The 22055-nt window shown below is 35.6% G+C and overlaps 1 protein-coding gene across 8 annotated transcripts in view; it reads right to left on the bottom strand.

Annotated features, from left to right (window-relative positions):
- The window catches only part of DMD (dystrophin), a 1208865-nt gene that overhangs the window by 287157 nt on the left and 899653 nt on the right, over window positions 1–22055 (bottom strand). For all 8 annotated transcript variants that reach the window (XM_074905425.1, XM_074905436.1, XM_074905445.1 and 5 more), the window contains one exon: window positions 2939–3150. In XM_074905425.1, the coding sequence (XP_074761526.1) occupies window positions 2939–3150 (212 nt within the window). The remainder of the gene's footprint in view (window positions 1–2938; window positions 3151–22055) is intronic.

The raw sequence follows: 22055 nt of genomic DNA, 5'->3' as shown, positions 1-22055 counted from the left end.
CCTCAGCAAATTAGCTCTGAATTAATTTCTGATTCTTTTCTTTTAAATGTCAGAAAAAAATGTGACAAATTCTATTAAAAACATCGTTGACCAAATACAAGCCAGTTACTAATTTTTGTATTATGCTGGCATTGTAAAAAAATAAATAATCAAAAGACTTGTACTGCTGAGCTTACTTACCATTTACTCATGTGTAAGGATGCACTAAGAGAAAAACTTTAACACAAGCATTGATTTAAAGTTCACTTAGAGCAGAGGGGAACTTTTGCATTAGCTCAGCTGTCTTTAGCCAGACCTATAATGTTTAACAAACAAATCAAAAGAACACTTGGTGACTACTTTCTCACACCAAGCTCTGCTGAGATACAAAGCTGACAAAATGAATATGTCTGAAGAATTTATTTAAGATTTGTATTGACCTCTCTCTCTCCCTCAACATAAATGAATGGAAATGGCAGCTTTATTTTCATCAGGCTAACAGCAAGCCAAAAGACAGCATACTTACTCTACATATTCAGGGGACAACATCAAAATATATGAGCTTGGCACAGAATCCTGGAAAGCATTTATTTTGAGGACTTGATGTATTCCTAGGTCCTTCGGTTTAGATAATACTATACAGAAGAAATATAAAGCTGCTAAACTCAAAAAATATTTCCACTTTCCTTAGAATTCATGACCCCTTATCTCAGGCATGAACACAACAGCTGATGCTGTCACATCTGAAAAGCTTTCATGAGGGATTTGACACAATAGGAATTACTGGCAGACAAAGATAATTCCTCTAGGAAGGCTGGCACAAAAGAAAGAGAAAATAAAAAAGAAGGAAAAAACAAAAGAACTACCACCCTTATTCTCTAAAGATTGATTTCTTCCAGACTTGGGGGAGAAAGGCTAGGCAAAACCAATGAAATTAAAGGAAACAACCATGGAAGAGTAGAGCTTGTTGATGAGCGCAGCAAATTAAGATGGACAAGCTGTGACACTGTAATTATAATTATAGACTAAAGTCTGTAACTTGCCACATGTCACATTGAAACCAGACTGGGATGAGAATGGCTAAAGATACTGATAGCCCAAGTGCTTCATTTCCTTTAAAAGAGTGAAAAGAATCTCAGATATCCTTTCAAAAACTCTTTATACATAGAGACACATTCTGTGAAGAAGTATACTAGTATACTTTCTCTATAACTTGAGGGATGGAGGAGAAAAAGGGCATATTCTTAGTTCTCTACTTGGAGAATGTTCATCCAAAACCCCCAGAAGTTTTTCAAAAAGCATACACTCTTAGATGAACCTCATCTAAACCTCATATATTCTTGTTTAAAAGTGGATGTAAAATCAATTTCTAAAACTATTATTTGCAATTATTTTCCTATTTAAGTAATTTGTGTTTGAGACTTAAGACACTTCAACACAACGACGTAAAACTGTGTTTGCACAGAACTGTTTTTTTGTTAACTGAGTCTTTGCAGACCTGGGACACTGACTTTGTTGAAGCTTTTTTCTTTTTTTTTTTTTTAAAAAAAAACCAAACACTGGGCAGAAGCCAGAACTCCATCTCTGCAGAAAGACAGTGACAAATGGGAGTCATCTACACTGAATGACAGTAGTATACTTAATCTGTAACTCTTTACAATACATTAGTGAGTGATTGCCCTTGTTTACCATAATCCATCCTCCCCAAGCAATGACCCTTATGGTATAATCTTAAATGAGAACATTTACCCACCCCTCAGCCCTAAAACAATGTGCTGAGGAAAGTTTTTATGCTTCTTACAGGTAAGCAAAAAAGAAAAAAACAAGCAAAAACCTCAGGAGATTTTGCATCTACTTCTAAATATCAGAAAGACAATTAATTAATAGTGATGGAGATAGCTGAAGACCAATCATGAAGTTATACACATACTTTCTCTGGCAGCAAAGCCAGTTGATGAGGACCTCACCCCAGCACACTCCACAGCAGTTCATTACCATTCAACCGTGCAAATAAGACTGTTCTAAATCTTTAACTAAAGAGCTGAGTGGTAGGAATTAAAAAAAAAAAATAAAATCTGGTAGGCAGGAGAGGAGGACATATCAGAAAATATTTGTGTAACTATTCTCCCAAATAACTAAAATGTACCATTCCATTATCGAGGAGGCAGGACTCACTTTAAGAGGCTGATCAATTGGTTGGTTTCAGTGTTGGTTTTCCCCAACCAGAAAATAAGATATTATTCATCTGAAACAACTATTCTCAAAATTTATTCGTGAAGAATGTCACCAAAGTATGACCATTTCCATAACAACAAACTTAAAAACTGATGCAACAGTTATGGCATATTTGCATTGCTACTTGAGATATAGCTCAGCTACAGAAGTTAACTGAGGTGCACATTTGAGCACCTAGAATGTGACAATACGTGAGAGAAAATTACAAGAGCAGCCATTTCAGGGTTTTTGCAGTTAATACCCCTGCCAGGGTTGAACCCAGTGAGATTATCCTGTGGCAAATCTAAAATGCTTGATTTTCAAAATACCTCCATATAGTTTGTTATGGTTTGTTTGTTGGTTTTTTTTTTACCCTTTTCTAAACTACTTTCAGACAACCTATACAACTTCATTATCAGTGCAGACAGACATACCAATACTATAGGATTTCCTAGTCTGCTGTACCAGTGCAGCTGAGGCTGTTGAATAGAAGAGAAATACTTGTGTGAAAAGGTAGGTATTCTTCCCACAGGATCAGCCAGTTATGACTGATAAGTTAAAACCAATTTAATTCAAGGATTATGTGACACACATTTCAGACTTTGTAAGTTAATTTCTTTTTTTTTTTATTTTTGTGGAAAATAGGAATAAAAAAGTAGTTCTCAATGTGCACTGTCCAATATAGGACATTCTCTTTAACAATCTAATTAACTTTAGCAGAAATATTTCAATTCTCAGTAGTGACCTTAAGCTCTGTGTTCTGCTTTTTCAGGGCTTCCACAGTGTAGGAAATTTCTTTCCATGATTCAAGTTTAGCTTTTGCTTGTTCAAGAACCTGTTCAGCTTCTTGTTTAGCTTCTAGCCACTGTGTTGAATCCTTTAACATCTCATGAAGCTGCTGTCTCCGGCTTTGGAGGTATCCATGCACTTCATCCCACTGGCTTTGTATCTTTTCAACTGGTGAAACACAAAAGAAAAACAAAACTTAAAAGCTTTTTCTTTTTCTTCTTTTTTTTTTTTTTTTTTTTTTTTTTTTAAAGGGAGTAAAAAATTTGACAATGTTAAAACTTAAAAAAGTAACATTTAAATTCTTTCTAGAACTGACCATATTGGAGTTCTCTTATACTTTTAAGCTGCAATTACAACTAAGTTTAGCTTAACAAAGAAGAACAGATAAACTGTTCTGGGTCACACAGTATGACACTATGGTACACAGCATGTGTTTTAATGCATAAGCAGCCAGAAATGCCAGGTTCATGCCTCAAAAAGCATTATGAAACAGGATCACATTTGAGAAAAAGCATTGACAATAATCTTTCATTTTTACCAAACCAACACAAGGGTTAATATTTTCTAAAGAACAAGTTCTTTAGGGACTTCAGTAATATTAGTTAAAGACTTAGTGCAAGATATAATTAATGGCTATATTTTCTTTTTTTTATTAAGGCAAATGCTAACAAACTGTGAAGTCTAAAAAACTTTCTCATATATCCCTCTTAATTATAAAATAATGATTAGCTTTATCCAGTATTTAAAAGAAATGTGATTTGTGGGAACTTAATAATCACTAAAATCACTGATAATAAGCATTGGCTAGCATCCAGCATCATACTCATCCATAGTAGCATAAAAACATCAGGAGACCTAGTTGTCCAAGCAACTAAAGTTTGGCCAAAAAAGCCCAGAAACAAACCAACCAAACAAAACTCCACAAACAGTAAAATCTATGCACTGTATGAAGAAATAAGCTTTTTAATTTTTTTTTTTTTTTAAATTTACTGAGGTTAGTCAGCAGTAACTACATTCTCAATATTTTCTTGAAGACTGCCTCACTACACTGAAAATTCACAGGCCTTTTAGTGAGGGGAACAGAGATTCCTAGAGCACTCAGAAAGCAATTGAAATGATCATTGAGCAGTAGTTCCAACACTGCATCTCTCACTGAAGGGTTGATTCCAGAATGGTTGCAAGCCTAAGACTAGAGTGATGAGAAATGTTTCAGCAGGGAAAGGAGACTTCCACCTATTAGTGAAATTCCTTCTTCCAGAAGGGATAAAGATCTTTCAATGGATTCAGTTGAAGTTTAGAGAAAGAGAAGAAAATCTTTCAGCAGCCCCTACTCAAGACTAGGGAGAAAAAATGTGAGTAAGCACATATAGCACCATGTTCAAGTCAAAGGAAATCAAAAGGAACTGAAGAAAAAGAACTAGAAAACAAAGCACAATCAGAGAAAAGCAAGAATAGCCTAGGGCCTAAATACTCAAATTTAATCTGAAGCAAATCTAACCCCTCATTTCAGAGAGCTGTATACAAAGGTCACAAAACAACAATTTATTTCCGTGCTCTATGTGGATGAGGATTTCTGATGTAAGCTTCAGGATATACTTGAAACAACAAAGAGATTTTGGTCTACAGGAAGGGTGAATAAAAGAAGTGTTCTTGAACTGCTCAAATAAAGTCTCTGTGCTATGGCTACAGCATATGGATCAAGGGTTGTGCTGGAGGTCTAGGGGACCAAGACTGCCAAAACACTTTCCACAGTGTTGCTGGCACATGGGCAATAGCTGCCACCTATTTCCTGCAAATAACTACTCAAGCTCCTTCCCTCTTAGACTCTGAGACATTCAGTGTGTTATCTTTTCATTCCTGTCCACCTGGAGATTTTGGTACATAGCTGACAAAAGCATAATAGCTTGTTTATGTCAGCTGTCCATAAAACCCCCTATTTTTGTTTTATTATAAGTTTCTTTGTTGGTGTGGGTTGTTTGTTTGGTTTTTGGGTTTGTTTTGGGTTTTTGGGGAGGGAGAGATTAAGAGATGAATGAAAACTGTTGCAGAACTGCATCAAAAGAAAACTTGGTCTATATCTATATTAATTTTTCATAATATTTACTTTTAATAATAAATGCTGACATTTCTTATCAATAAAAATCAAAATATTTATAGATTTTTATTGATAAGTAATCTGTACCATAATTTCTAATAAGGTTTGTATCCAAGTATGACATATTAGCAGTCCTTTTCTAGGGACTGTGCTTTTCCAGAAAAAGATTTGCCCAAGTTTTGGAGGAACTAAAGAATAAAAATTTGATCACTATTTCCTACCTTGAATTTAAGGCCTGCAATAAGTAAAATTCAATAAACCAAAAGAAATATATAAAACAAAAACAGACAAAAGACTATTGCAAAGATTACTAAATAACCTGAAACCTAGGTAAAAATATTTAATATGACGAAAAAAATAAGCTTTGACAGCAAAAGTATTGCAACTGTCCTTACAGCATTCTATAGATTATAATGGCATATTACTGAGATCAGATACTAATCTTTGCCTTTTATATATCATTGCACCTACATACTGTCATGACTACACATTGAAACTGCCTAGATAGAACAAGTGTGGCTCCACGTGCATTATTAATATCACTGAAGCACAAGAATTTTAAATAATTAGTAACGATGCCAAAACCCTTTTTTCCCCATAGTTCAGTAGTTTCTGAAGCACCTCAGTTACATTGTTCATTACAGCTAAATCCTGTGCCTTCTCCATTTCAAAGCCAAATGCCTTTTTTAGTGTGGCACTCCCCCTTTGTATCCAGTTTCTACCTTCCCCCCCAAAAAATTTGGCAACAGCACAGTATCTTTATTGTAAGAATCAGTATTTGAAATTATCTCAAGAGGGTTCTTAATTATTCAGTACAGAGTTTATTTACCAACTAATCTGCAAAGGGGCAATCTGGAAAAAATGAACATTATTTTCTTTATAGATTTAAGGAAAAGAAACTATTTTAAATCATTTTATCAATCCATGTGGCCATTAACTGAATAGAAAACCACACAAATATTTGACAATTAATGTCTAAACTGAGTATCACAAAGACAAAATACATACAGCAGGTTATTTCCTAAAGTGAAAACCAAGATTTGCACTTGCTTACTGGAAAGTGTCCCAGCATGGATCCAATTGCTCCCAGTTCACCACTGAACTCTCTCAAATGAATAACTTAGGGACATGGTGAGATTCTACCAATACATGATTTTAAGGTTGCTAATCAATTTCTTTATTTCATCACTACTATTCACTAGTTGTTCAATAATGATTCTATCACTAAAAAGGACAAAAGAAATTCTGCTGAACTGACCACAGATTTAGTAAGTCATTAGAAGACATAACAAAGCAAAAAACTGCATTTAAAGCAATCAAACACAAGAAAATTATTATTCAATCTGGTTATCATTGATTTAGTACATTGAGGAAAGAACAATCTCAGCAAAGGAGACTGCTGGCTTAAGATTCAGCTTTGTTCATTAACAAAAAGTTTGATACTGTTTCTTCATACACTAGGTATAATAGAGAAACAACAAATAAAAATAAATATCTTTTTCTCCATTAAGAGTTCATATCACTGATAAGACAAATATAACTCTTCACTGAGAAAGTTTACTCTCTGCTGTTTAAAATATAACAGCAGTGGAAACAGAAAAAGGGTCTGAGAAGAAGCTGTCAGTAATAGGAGCACACAGTTCATGTTACTATAAGTTACATTTAGCCTATGCAAAGATGAAAAAAAGCAGTCATACCAGGCCAGTTTGAGAAGTCCATTGAATATAGTACACACTCAAAAAAACCCTTAACAAGTGATGAACAGCAACAGAATCTGCAAGGTAGAAAACCTCTGCTTTCCTTTCCCAACGAATTATCTAAACTGCAGTCATTTTGCTCTGTAGGAGAGTGCTTTTCAAAAGCATTATTGACAATATACTGACATTTTCCTATAAAGTAATTTTTTCACTATGGGTTCATAGATTTGAAGACTAGAGGGTCTAATGCAATCTGACCTGCTGCAGAATATAACTGGAAAACAGCAGAATTGTGGACAGTTATAATTCATGTTACCAAAAGAAGCTGCTGATGCACTGATATTCCTTAGTTAAAAAATGAAAATCATTTTATATGCATCTTTTGTGTTTCAATTTATTTATACCTTGCAACAATGATTGTGATGAAGAGATATACTGAGCTTGAAATCTAACCAGTTCTGAAAAATTACTTATGATTAGTTTCATATTTTTGTCACAATCTCTCAAATGTTAAGGGTGTTTTTTCCCTCCTCTCCTTTGTAGTAATATGAAACACCCAAGGCATTGAAAGAAAAAAGAGTAACTGAGATCTTCATTCTTAGGCTATTGAGCAGCCTTTAAACACTGTGGCTGTACAGAATGGCTGTCACTGGTAAACAGAATGAAAGCATAAAGAAGAAAATATTTTATGTCCTTTGCCAGTTGTAACAACTTCACTTGACAGTGTCAGGTATGACAGGTTAAGAAACTGGTGGGTGAGGTCATTGTACTGCATTAACAAAATCTTGCTACAGAACTGGATGCAGCCCTGGTTTGAACGCGGTTAGCACAGTCATAGGACTGCAAGCACAATGCTGTACATGACAGTGCATGTACCAGCCAGCACCACAAGTAGAAGACGGTAAGACACAGTAGTGTGCAGAGCTAAACTGATTACTTAGGCATTGTAATATTAGAAAACGCTGAAAACATAAAAATTGTAGATTTCTGGGAGGAACGGGTTAAAAACAGCCCAGTCCCAACATTGTCATTGGTTGGCCTGGAAGCGTCTTACCGTAGCTTCAAAGTTGTCAATACAAGACTTTTTTTCAATCATATGTTATCCTGAAAATTACTCCTACATCTCCCTAGACATTACTCCTACATTTCTCTAGAGTTTAAGTCCTTTACCAAGCTGTTTTCAAAGAAAAGTACACGCTTTAAGCTTCATTTTTTAATAGTCCATCGGATTGGATTCATTTTTGTTGGAGTTGCAGCCCCATAATATACTTTACTTTGAATGTACTGGATAGCTAATTGTTGTGCATTTCATCTTACTTCATATGTTTTTAACTAATCTACACTTTTATCCATATAAAATTTAATTTATTTAAACTTTTGTGCCAGTGTAAAACACTAGTTTTTACAATCCTAAAGATTTTAAATGTGTCTTACTAAACAGTGAGCAGGTTTTCTCAGAGGCATGGTGGAGAAACGAGATAATACGGATTTAAACAGAAAGTACCTTTTTTACACTGCTCCTTTTCTTCCACTAAACCGTATAAATTCCCACATAATAGGGATAAATAAATTATGAGGAGAAAGAGATGTTTTTTACAGGTCTACAAGACCATTCTGAAGGCACAGTAATCATGCACTACATGCAAGGCTTTCTGATGCCTTCCAATTTGGGCTCAATTTTCAGTAAACCACATGAGTGGAATCACAGTTAAAAGCTCATTTAAGCTTTGTCTTATCTTGTGGTTACCCTTGCTTTTCATTATTATATTGTTTTAAGCAAATAATTTTTTTTTTTCTTCCCTAGGAAAAGGATTCAGTTAAAGTTCTCCGTTTGTCTATTATTTCTTGCTGAAAATGCTCTAACTTATCTTCTGCTGCCTTCCAGAACAGGAGGTGTCTGACCTGAGTCTTATTCTTCAAGGAAGAATCACTTTATTAAAAGTCTATCATACCACACACATCCTTTGACAAAAGGCTCTGTTCTCACAAACAGTCGTGAATCTGTGAGAGCCTGGTCTAGGAAGAAAATTTGCGCAGTAGATGCAGAGTCAAATGAGGATAAGTTTAAAACGTTTCTTTTTTAAATGCTGAAGAACTTAAGGAGTTACAGGAACAGTTAAAACATCTACTAAGTTGCTGCCTAGAGGCTATCATTATGGAGTGGAGCTGGATAGGACAGAGTACACAGTAGAGAACAGTTGGAGCCAGCCTACTCAGATAGTAATTTATGCTTCATCTGTCCTTCTTTATCTTTTCTTGTAAAGCAGAATTCCTCTTAACATTTTCAGAGGCTTCTGAAAGTCATACTTCTTAAACAATGACCTTAGAAAGTTATAGCTACACTTTAACTAAATATGGAAAACCACTAATTATGTGTCATCTGAGACATTTTATGTATCCCTTAGATGGTCAGTAATGTGATGATATGATTTAGCCAATAAGCACAAAATTAATGGTGGGATGGTAACTTAGAATATCTAGCTTAATGTGAAGTCTACCATTTATGCCAGTAGGATGTCAGATGTGGCTTATATGCATCATAAATCTATTAAGGTATTTATGGAAAATTATTCCTTATCACATATGTATCATAATGTGTAACAACAGCATTTTTAAAAAAAGCCTATGGCTTACATAGGCAAAACAGAAAGCATGTACACAAATTAAGCTACATATAAACAAGTGTATGAAAAATACCTGTGAAGAAGGAAGGAACTATATTGTTATGCAACATTCTAGTTTCTGAGAAAAAAGGTATTAAAAGAGAAACCAGGAAAAGAAGCACTCAGAGCCTTCTGTTGTGTTCCTGGGGTGATGAAGAGCAATGAAAATGTGCCTGAAAGACCTGGGAGAAAGAATGTTACCTTCCTTGGCATCTCAGAGACTAAGAAAAATAGGCAATAAGATTTCAACAGCTAAGTGTTTTTTTGAAAACATACACACACTCATAATCTCATTTTGTAGTTTGATACTTTTGGGGGGTAATTATTTCCAACTACTGCAACTCTATGATTTCATTTTGTTTTGTTTCATTTGGGTAAGCCTATTTTTCTTTTATCTAGAAATCACTTCCATATGATCAAACTGATTAAGGTCACTCTGTTCTTTTGGAAGTGTCAGATCAAACAGAATGAACTGAAAACTGTCAAGTGGTTTCCACTAAGCACCAAGTGAATAATTCCTCATCACTGTGAAGCATGCATTATACCTTGCTATACAGAGTGGGAGTTAAGAGACCAGACTATGCTGGTAGCACATCTAAAGAAATCAGTTTCTTGTAACGAGCAAAAAGCAACTTCCATGACTGAGCACTGAGAAGGGCATGCAAGAGCTTATTATTTGGAAAACAGGTCCTTCAGAAAGCCTTCACTGGTCTGTCAATTTTTATGAAAGTATTTATGTATATAACATTTATCACCTCTCAAATTAAGTTTTCATGATCAGTTTTTCACTAAATGAAAAAGGGAACAGATCATGGTATGCATGATGTGGAGGAGCACTTCCCTTGCATTTTGAAATGTTATACAATCTGTAAAATTTTGATGTGAGAAATAAACACTTCCCATGAAGAGAAGTAAGATTCTTCAGGATTTAGTATGAAATAGGTAACAAACCTAAGTCTAGTTTTGTTAGAAATCTACAGAAACAAATAAAAATATCTACAAGTATTGACCAGGGAGATGGATATACAGATTAGGGAATGAACTTCTAATACTTTGCTATTGCCATCAGAGCCTGAAGAAGAAAAGCAGGACACTTATGGAGAAATGGACTGCCACATTCGGTCCCACTGATCAGTCAGGATGCAAAGTCAGCAGTGATTCTTCCCTAACCCCAAAAGCAGGATGCATATGGACAAGCCACCAGAAGTTTACTAAGTTGTTTGAGAATTTTTTGGCAGAGACTCCCATATTTGGATGATATGCAGAAATAACTTTTTAGCTACATTGTACTAACTGAAAAAAACAGACAGTTCCCTTGCTAGAATTATTTAATCATCTCAAAATGTTTGTTTTATTCAATTTCCTTTGTTGTAAGTAGAAAATAGCTACTGCATTATTGAATTCAGCTACTTTGTTAAATAATCATTATATAATTATGAAGACTCACCTTAGATTTAGAAATGGTATTTAGACTGATGGAAGGTACCCAAACTGAAGCCACAGAATTGTGATTAATCTGATAAACTAGACGAGTGAATATGTAAGTAATCCAGTCATTTCGGTTTTAAATTTATAGAAGTTTTCAAAGAACATAACAAAAACAAATCATTAATTTCTGTCTTTTCTTCAGAATGTAATGATTAATTAGAAGTGACTAGGTATTTTACTATTTATCTTTGCCCAAATGCCTGTTAATATTTTTTTCTAGAATTTTGGTTACTTAAGCTATTAGAAGGAAAATAACTTAGGAATCTAATTTCTGTTCATGGACGATAGCGTTTGTAATAATCAACATACCTATAAAATATTTAAGAAAAACTTTTTTTCAGCAGAAACATGACTTGTCTGTGCCTGTTTTTAAAGGTGGGACATAAAATTAGTGAAATTATATTCTACTTTCTCTGAACATAAACAAGAATGTTATTAGCATTATTAAAGTACATCAGCTTTAATATACTGACACTTTCATAGACTTCTATACTCACTGATGCAAAAGCATAATGTCAGATCTGGCAATTTAAGTCCCGAAATGTAAGAAATTCATTACCTACCTAATGAAGCATACAGGCAATGAATTTCAAAATTCTTAGTACCACATAACTTTGTGTTGCCATCATACATTCATATTTACTATGTATATTTTCAATGTCATCAGCCTACTAACTGCTACTGAGTTTAACCTGAGACTTGCTTTTCAAATATACCTGATTTGTTAATCTGAATGCTGATTTGTTTTTGTTTTGATTTAATAGATTCAGATCTGACTGTATGGGCAATACTATAGGAAATCATAGAGTACCGAAATACCTATAAAATTAAAATGGATTTAAGATTTCTGCAACTGTGTGAATATCAGCCTCCAAGTTACTGAAGCAAAGTTTTATGTGCTGTTTATATTTCTATTTTCTTCTTCAAGAAGCAAAGTAATTTCCTCAAGAGAACTTCCACTCCCTACAAAAATCATAAATCCAAAATCCAAAATTCAAAGACTGCAACTGTCTTTGATTCATTTTACAATGGATAAACAGCAAATCTCTTCCTTCTGTTATTTGACATTACATATGACATGAGCTGTCAGAAAACAACATCTAAAAGCTAAGGTTTTGTTTTCTGTAACCCTCAAGGTCCAAATCCTTACCACTATAATACTCAATAATTAAGCTGCACCAGCAAGGGTAAACTGGCACACATTGTGCAATAGTCTGTAAGCAACATGGTTGCTCCCATTTCTTGGTCTTAACTCTGAGACCATCACTGGGCTACAACTGCCCTCTACAGTATTCCATGACTGGGAATTATGAGCACAGACTATCGTGAAATTTTGCTGTGCCTCTTCTGGCAATACCAAATCTTCACAGTGATTCAACTCCTGTATCTCGATGGCATATGCCTCTTGCCGGAGGTCAGCTGGGAGATGACTCTAGAGCTCCATTCATTCACCTACAGAACAGTCTCAGAAAACAGGGTACTGGCAACAATACTGAGCTAATCTCAGTGGATGAACCAAAAAAAGCCACGCATGCCTTTTATTTTTGCTGTTGAAAGCAAAGAAAACTTCCAAATGAGCAAGAATTTATTTCAAAGCAAAGAAATAAAAGGGTTTCTATATTCAACTTTAAGCATAAATTGCAGGCATTTTCTATCTGAACTAACTTAGTATGTTTGTTATTTCACAACAAATAGAAAATATGTATTCTTTACAAATTACCAATTTCATAATCACAGGATGATAGAATGGTTTGGGTTGGAAGGGACCTTAAAGATCACCTAGATCCAACCCCTTGCCATGGGCACGGACAGCTACTAGACCAGGTTGCTCAAAGCCCCATCCAGCCTGGCCTTGAACACTGCCGGGAGGAGCCATTCACAACCTCTCTGGGCAACCTGCTCCAGCATCTCACCACCCTCACCGTGAAGAGTTTTTTCTTTATATCTGATCTAAATCTACCCTCTTTATGTTAAAATTGCTGCCCCTTGTCCTGTCACTACAGGCCCTGGTAAAAAGCCTCTCTTCATCTGTTTTATAAGCCCCCTTTCTATATTGAAAGGCCACAATAAGGTCTCCCCAGAGTGTTCTCCTCTTCAGGCTGAACAACTCTGACTCTCTCAGTCTGTCTTCATGGGAGAGGTGTCCCAGCCTTGATGGCTCTCCCACTGGACCTGCTTTAACAGGTCCATATCTTTCTTGTACTGAGGACACCAGAGCTGGATGCAGTACTCAGTAATCTGGTGAAATATCAGATAAACAGCTTCCTCCATGATATTTTTTCAGAGACAGCTGACTAGAAAATCCAGCACAGCTAGAAGCTTATTGACTCAAAAGAAAGGAACATTTACACAATAGATTATGTATTGTATGGGTGATTTGGGTAAAATAGTTACTTCTCTTACAGTAATCTTCCCAAGAGAAGAAATGCATCAGATATTGCAAGACTGTACCTTAAAGACTGCATTTCTGGCCAAGACAAAAAAAAAAGCTGGGGGGTTTATTTAGATTTACAATTATAGTCCCTCAGAAAAATTATATTAATATTGAACTAAGTATTTCCAAAGGCGAGTTAATTCCTCAGGGCTCTTGCTTCTACTTCAGACAGACATTTCCACATGTCTTACACCTCATTCTGCCTCCCCTTGCACATTTTCACCTATTTTTTATATACTCCAGAAGATGCTATCAGTTTGATACTGGTTAATCCATACTTTTTAATGCAGAAAAAGACAGTCTTAGCTTCCCAACACTTGAAATCCTCAATGGCCTGAAATTCAATATTCTAGGACTTAAAAATAGGCTGAAAAATGACCCAGAGATTCTTTTGTAAGCAGGTTCTTACAATTTTTTTTTTTTTCTTTTAATTAATATTCTCCACTTATGTGACTGAGTAGTGTTGGGACTTTGTTGAAATAAAACCCAAATAAATAGATAAATTGCACACTTAAAATGACCATATACACTTCAGATATCCAGCAGAGTCAACTAAGGAAGTAATATACGTTGCCGAAGAAATGTTTTTGGTTTTTTTTAATTTCTAAACATTCAAACATTTTGAGCATCATCTGTGTAGCTATACTGCTCCATTTTTATTGTTTTTAACTAAGCACTGATTAGAAAATGAAGGGACTATCATAGAAATGCTGGTAGTTGAACTATTAAAGAAGCATAACTCTGCAATGTAAGAAAAAAACCTAACTTTTTTTTTTTCCTATTTTTAATTTACAGGACTACTCCTTCAGGTCACATGAACTGGGTCCCAAGCTATGAAACCTGGCATGACATATGCATGTACTTGTTTCTTAACAACCAAATAGATTCATAAATTAAAAAAAAATAAAATGCACAGCATACCAGATCTGTCAGTTCAATATTTTAGCTGACTAATAAAAGAAAACAAAATATAATGTGCCAATTACATCAATCTTGACAAAAGGATAACTTGTCTTTTACTGTGTTCTTGGGTTAAGGAGGGGTTGGGTTTGTTCTGGGGTGTTTTGTTTTAATCAGACATATGTGCTTCTTTTTTTCATGTCTTTGGTACTCCAACACAGATCATACTATTCATGAGACCTAACTAGACTAAACTTAATCTACTTTAGACAAACCAACACAATTCAAAATCACTATTCTAATATGGCTGAAACGCAGAAAACTTTGAACCTAACACACTACATAGGTTTAGACTGGATATCAGGAAGCATTTCTTTAAAGACAGGGTGATTAAACACTGGAACAGGCTTCCTAGAGAGGTGATCAATGCCCCAAGCCTGTCACTGTTTAAGAGGCATTTGGACAAGGCCCTAAGTAAAATGCTTTAACTTTTGGTCAGCTCTGAAGTGGTCAGGCAGTTGGACTAGAAGATCTTTGTAGGTCCCTTCCAACTGAACTATTCTATTCTATTCTATTCTATTCTATTCTATTCTATTCTATTCTATTCTATTCTATTCTATTCTAACACATAACATAAGCACATAAAATGGAGCGAAGGAAAGGTATCCAATGAATAGATTAAACCATTACCGTTGCCATCTTAATATAACGTTGCAGTGAAGAAAGTCAAGTGTCAAAAATGTAAAAATTCAGAAATAATAATACTGAGAATGTAATGAATATTCTGCAAAATTATTATATCTACCTGGAATACTGCACTCATTCTACACTTAAGAAGATAAAGCAGTCTGACACTTCCAGGAAAAAATTCCATGGCATAGGTGTTTTCTATGCTATATGCAGGTTCCCATCCAATTAAAATATAATGAAATAAAATCTTTTCTAAATAGTCTGTTTCACATTCTAAGTTCCACCGAGCCCAGATGCCACCACTTTCTCACTATATATCAGACTTTTTAACATCAACACTCCTTTGCTGTTACTCAGCTAGGGATTGTCCAGGTCACCCTCTGATGAGTCATTCTCTCACCTATCACGCAATAGGCCTGCTGATAAGAAAGATGAAATATGAGCAGCTAATCTCCAGAACTTTTACTCTATTTCCCCTTTCCTCCCTTTCTGACCTGATAAAGGCTGGCATAATCCTATGAGCATTCCTATCCACTAAAAAACAGATTAAAAAGCCTCAGAACCACCATTTTCATATGCTTATGGTCCTGAAAACAGTAAGAAAATTAAATTATTTGAATTATTTACAGTATTTCATAAGTCACCATAATGATGATTTGGTATACATAACAAAATGAAACCACCAGCTGGTGCAACTACTCACCAAAGTTTTAGGACCTCTCTCACACAGGCTAAGCCAGTATTTACTCAGGTTGGACTTGAAAAGGAGATTTGGGCTGTGCAAAATATTGGTTTTGTTGTTGGTTTATTCCCAACTCAAGAAAAACTAAAACCATGATAAATTTATACTGATGATAGCCAAAGTAAAATCCATAGGCCAAACATACTCCGGGGGGCTTAACCAGACTGTCTGAGAACAACTGCAGGTTGCAATATATGGTATTTGTGTATTACATTCATTTTAGAAAAAAAGACGGGACACAATGTACACCAAAATCTGCACTTGCCTGATATCACTGATTATGTGGCATCTAAATTTAGCTTTTAATCTCTACAGAGTAGGACCTTTGTTTCCTGTTTGCTCTGTAATTACTACAGAAAACTATGGTCTGGCACAAATGAATATATGTGGTTCTGAAACAGTTTTTAAAATAACTGAACATGAAATGTTGCCCATCAAACTCAGGATGAAATGTCAGTGGACAAGTAATTTGATCACATTTTGAAAACTCTGTTTCTGAACAATTCCTTTTTTGTTATTTCCATTTATTTTCAGTTTGACTCATTTGTCACAACACAGCTAGCATAGGTCTTCTGTTTGTATCATCATGGATAAAAATAAAATTAAATTTATATTTTTACTGTTTATATGTCTGCTTCTAGTTAAATTTACAATGTTCTGTGCAAGCTATTATTCCTAACACAGTATTACCTTGAAACACCAGCCAAAACAGCATAGACATAGGTTTGTAATATTCAAACAAAACAGATTAAAAAATATTAGTCTTCTGAACACATATTGAAGACAAATGATGTGAGCTAAAATATATTTTCCCACCTTATCTAGGTAAAGAACTGAATATTAAATTAATATTTAAACATATGAAATTAAAAGACTTTTCTAGAATTACAATGAAAGTCCGAAGCAGATTGGGATATTAAATCGAGGTCATCCTCACCTCTGACGATACAAGAAGTTTGCTCTTACTGTATTTTCATTGATCCCTAAAGGAAAAAAAAAATAATCCATATGCTATCACACAACTGACTTTAGGCATAAGGAGTAAGTTGGTGCTTAGTGTTTGGGAGGGGGCTTCCACTAGGAAGAAAAAAGACCAATGGTAAGTATTCCTCATATACAATCATATATTTGCAAGGAGGGAATAAAAAAAAATCCTCCTTTCTTTGTTGTAGCAGCCCGCTTTACCAATAGGCTGCCTCAGTCTTTGCAAGCATTCTCTCTCTACTTTCCATCACGCATATGAGGGTTTCTCTTGATATCCTGGAATTTTTTGTTACCCTTATCTTGCCTCTTCTTTCACTGATTGAAAGTACAGATGCAACTAAATTAATCCCTAGTCCAAGTGTTTATATTAGCATTTGGATGCTAGGTCCTGTTTCAGCTAAATGAAAACATGATTACTCATTCCCCAACTGTCTCCAAGGACAAAGCATTTCCATCACTTTCAACGCATTCTGTGACTTCTTACTGACAAAAGTCACCCTGTGTGGGTAGGTATCAGAGCACAGCACTTTCACTGCTGATGGCAGCATCCCTCTTGGTCCTCTCTAAGATGTTTCCAGCATGCAGTACTGGAAGCACGGGCAGTGTTTCTGAGCAGAAAGCAGACAGGCAGAGGCACAGACCTGTTCCATTTCTGCTGCAGCAAGCAGCTCTAGGTTTATTAAACTTAAGAATTCAGAGATACATCAAATGGTATCTGAGAAGCTGATAAGATCAAGTCTAAGAGAAGTAGTTAACGTCTAAAAATAAAGACTATTATTTGGCTATTTTTTTACCAGATCTCACACATTGCAACCAGAAAAATAATGGGACACTTCCTGTATAAGGCTGTGAAAAAACGAACACCACTTCTGAGGAGGCCTGCGCAACCATCTCTAAATCCAATACAGGTTTTCAGCATTAGCTACACTACAGACAGAGCTATGACAGCAATTTTCACAAGGCAAATCCTTGTCTTGGAGAGACAAGACAAGAGGAGGTAAGCAGAAGGGCACAGCCAGAGTGAAAGACGAGTGCAATGACATGGTGTAAACAGAACAAGGGAAGAAGCAACACAGAAATGAGTTAAAACAGTTACATGAAACAGCATTTTCTACAAGGCAGACGGGGAGGAGAACAGGAAATGAAGGAAGTACAGGAAGGCAAATGAAAATACACCTCTAGGAGTCCTGTGGTCTTCAGGAAAGAGTCTGTGAACTCTGCTCACACCACACATCACCTGGGAGCCTGGCAGCTGTCTGACCTATGGCCTTAGCTCAGGCAGCACCGGCAGCGCACCCCCAGCTGCCTGGGTGGGAGGAGGCCACGAGCTGCCTTGTGCTGGTGGCAGCTGGTTCCAGCCAGCTCTGAGAGCCATGGGGGCAGCCGGCACCTGCCAGAGCGCCCACCAAAGAGAGGAGCCAGTGGTGCCTCTGCCTGAATGTGCTGCAGGCACGACAGCAGCAGGCACAGTGGGAGGCTGGTGAGGAAACACAAAAGGAGAGATGCAAGGAGAAGCATGAAGAGGCGCGTCTGGAAAAACAAAATGGAGGAGACACGTAAAAGGGGACACATCTGGAGGCACACACATGGAAGGAGGCACTCACGGCATGTCCTGCCATTCCAAGCAAACCCCCTCAGCCAAGAGCCTAGACAGCTTTTAGTCTCAGAGGTAGCTGAGGTGTCTTCATAATGCAGCACTGTATCTTTAAAACGGTTTTCATAGTTGTAAATATGAAAGGTTGGGTTTTCAGTGTTTTTACAGATAATTAAAATCACCCATGAAATACACAGTAGTACAAGCATGAAAATGCAACAAGTATGTGTAACTGTGAAAAATGGTTTTGATACAGTTGGCAGCAGATGTGCAACAGCACAGCTCCTGGCAACTTATGTACTTCACTGGGCTTGTTAAAGTAAAAAAAGAAAGCTCCTTCAAATGGATATATGCATACAGATTTCTATAAGTATTAAATATTTGCACAAAGACTTTAGGAAGATAGTTACATAAAACCAGACTTTTAAAATATGACTCCCCTTGAGCAGAAAGAAGGAAAAAATGACCCTAACAACACTATTAATAGGACTTACCATAGTAGGGGAGCAGACAGTAGTACCTAGGGAAAGGAATTGCCTGCTGACAGTCAGAAAACAAGACTTTCTGTCATTTCATCTCTGCTCATGCCTCTGGGCAACACTTACTTTCACATAATTGGTGACTGGGTAGGTTGAAAGTTGGGGGAGGTTGAAGTTTTAAATGCTTTGGCCCTTCTGCTAAAATCACATCTATCACCTCAGCCTCCAAACATTTTAAGAAGAGCAGAGCAAATTGCAGAATATTAAGTAGGCTTCAATTTTCTTGGCAGTATAAATTAGGAGCATTTTTTTCTGTATTCTGACTGACCACCTCTATTGATTAACTCAGTCCCTAAATGATAACCATTAGAGGTTAAAAAAAGACACAAAGCAGACTCAAACACAAGCTCCCCCACAACGCCATACCACATCCTTCCCTAGGCTAAAGTGGCAAGTATGTTCTCCTTCCGGCAGCTGACGGTACATCCCAAATCTTTCAATCAGTTAACTTCATGTACTTATGGCTACATCAGACAGTAATGCATAACCTGTTAGGGTGAAGCATCCCCTTACCAAACCATGCTTTCATTATTCAGGGAGGTGTGTGTGTGATTAACTTTTCTGGCCTAGTTGAAATTATTTAAAGGCTTTTAAAAAAAAATTATTTCCATATCACTCTTTCTGAAAGGTCTCTTCCTGCAGCACATCTCCTCACTGGACTTTATGTTTGCTGTTCACAGGCTCACAATTATCAGAGAACTCACTTTACGGTCATAATTTCCTGATGAGAGATTTGGTCAAACATTCTGCTCTCCTATTTTTTTTGGAGGACAGATGACAAAATTTTACTAACAATTATGATTTGAGCAAAATCAAGTGCCTCATTCCAATATAGCAATCCAGGGTGCCTGTTCTCCAGCACAGACTGTTTTCCAGGAATATAAAATTTAGGAGACTGTTCTTGTCTATTTAGACGTACCTGGTCTAGAACTAGACAGCTATGTTCTACCTGAATTATTACACAACAGAGAGTTTAGTAATTATTTAACTCTTTTCACAGGATTGAGAAGGTAAGTGAGCTTTGAGCAAGATACTGGCTATGATACCAACTATTACACTTAGCAGCTCTGGGGCTACCTAAAAATCTGTGTCACTTTTACTCAAGAATATAACCAGAAATGGAGGAAGGTCACCCTGTAGTCTCACAGCCTTTTTGGGAGCATTATGACACCTGAAGTAGGCAGTTTAGATCTTGCCCTTTGCCATGGAGCCATATGTTTCTAGTATATCTAGCCTGAGAAGTGATACATAACTGTAATTCCCTGATCATTCAAACATATCTGGAGCTTGTTATTTCCCATTCTTAAAGGTCAATTCTCCCTAGTGTTCCAATATAACTTCTTATTCCTTCTTAAAATGTCCCATAATTTTCTTACAAATCCTGTAGCAGGAAACCTGTGCAAAGGAACTGGTTTCAAATGCGGTACTTCACTCAGTAACATGCTATCCCTTTCAGAGCTACAGTTTTATCTTGCTATTGACACTTTTTTAGCAACAAATGGTTTCTCCCTCCCTTAATTTCCATGGCATAGAGTTCTCATAGGAAAAACAAGGTTTCTGATGTGAAGTAATAAATCAGGGTAATTAATAAACATCGTATCTTTATGATATAGGAAAAATATTACTCAGGCTCTTGGGAAGTTCTTGAAATTAATGGAAAACAGATAAAAGAATACTGGGGTTTATTCAATAATACAGCTTAAAAATAGGAACAAGATAACTGGGTAAACTGTACACAAGTACAGTTTTCTCTTACACTTTTCTTTTACAGTCTTGGTAACTAGGATTTTTACTACTGGATGACAAATTCCAGATTGTATGAATTCGGGTTTTTTGAGTGGTAAATTATTTGCATTCAATAGCTCTAAGAGAAAACCACGTGGATGGCAGCACAATGGAGATGGCTATTTTATTAAAATGTCGAGAACAACAGTACACCTGTAATTCGCTTGGAGTTTCCATACATTTTGCTGTGAAAGTGATGACAAGTTGATGATTTTGCCATAAAACTGTCAAATACAGCAAACTATTCGATAAAGACATTTTTATGGAGTGGCACAGAGACACTGAGACTCTTTTCAGATTAATTTTAAAAAAGCTCTCCTAACAACCAATTATAACATATAGCTTTTCTTTAAAAAAAACCAACAACAAAGACAAAACAAACCACAAAATCAAAATAACTCTTCTGAAGACATCCTCTATAAATTATTCATACATGTGTGGACTTTGTTTTTAAAACTGCTTATAAATTAAATGCTTATATTTATTGCTATTATTTATGTATTTAATGTATTAGAACTTCTCAAGTGATATTTTGAGAATTCACTACATTTCACATAATTGCTGAAGAAAGACATAAGCTAACTTTGGCTTCTTATAATCTTGAAAGAGATATTCTTTGGTCAGTAAGAGATTATTTCTTCATAGAGTTCTATAAATATTCATCTTCATACTTCCTCTATCACTTACACAGCCAGAAAACACATTACAAAATTGGGATGTAAATTACTAGAAAAATAAAACTGCAGAAGGGTTTACTCACCATTATCTTTTGCATGTGTGTGAGTGAACACAGCAGTAGGAAGGCCTGCTATTTAAAGTTCCTTACATTTCCAGGATCTAGCAAGATCTAACATAGCCTTTGTAATTACTTTAGTATTTCTGATTTTACGACTGTAAATTTGTTTTTATTATCTCTCAGTATATTTCTATATTGACTTGTTACTGGCTTTATGTATTCTATACATAGGAACTGATGGAAAATAAAAGGAATTTTCAAAGTTTAATCACTATTATATTCAAAGTTGCTTATAAACTCATTCAATTTAAAGAAACAACATTTTCAAGAGCAGTAAAGCAAAGTGTTTTAGAGCTGTGATGCATTATGTAGAGAAAAACGTTATTGTATAGCATATGGTTCTATTAGAATAGAATGCTTTACTGAGGTCGTTAAAAGAGCAGAGAGATATCTGACTTTTTGCCACAACTTTTCCACAAGACTAAATGTAATTATTATTCTTATGTATTCTCTAATACATAAGTTGTAAACAAACTATGCTCAACACAGAATAAACAGATTTAAATATAACATTATGTAAACATAACACAAGCTTTATTTTATAGAGCCATGTTCTTTTTATGTAGTGTAGATCCTACAATTAATACAGATAATGAAATGGTGAGGAAAAAAGGTTCAAAGAAAATAATTCAAATGTATGAGCTTATCTTTAAATTCTAAAGAAAG

Source organism: Athene noctua, chromosome 1 (genome assembly GCF_965140245.1).
Source record: "Athene noctua chromosome 1, bAthNoc1.hap1.1, whole genome shotgun sequence".
NCBI classification, from domain to species: Eukaryota; Metazoa; Chordata; class Aves; order Strigiformes; family Strigidae; genus Athene; species Athene noctua.
The sequence above is the reverse complement of the archived record's forward strand: the minus strand, read 5'-3'. Positions and strand labels throughout refer to the sequence as shown.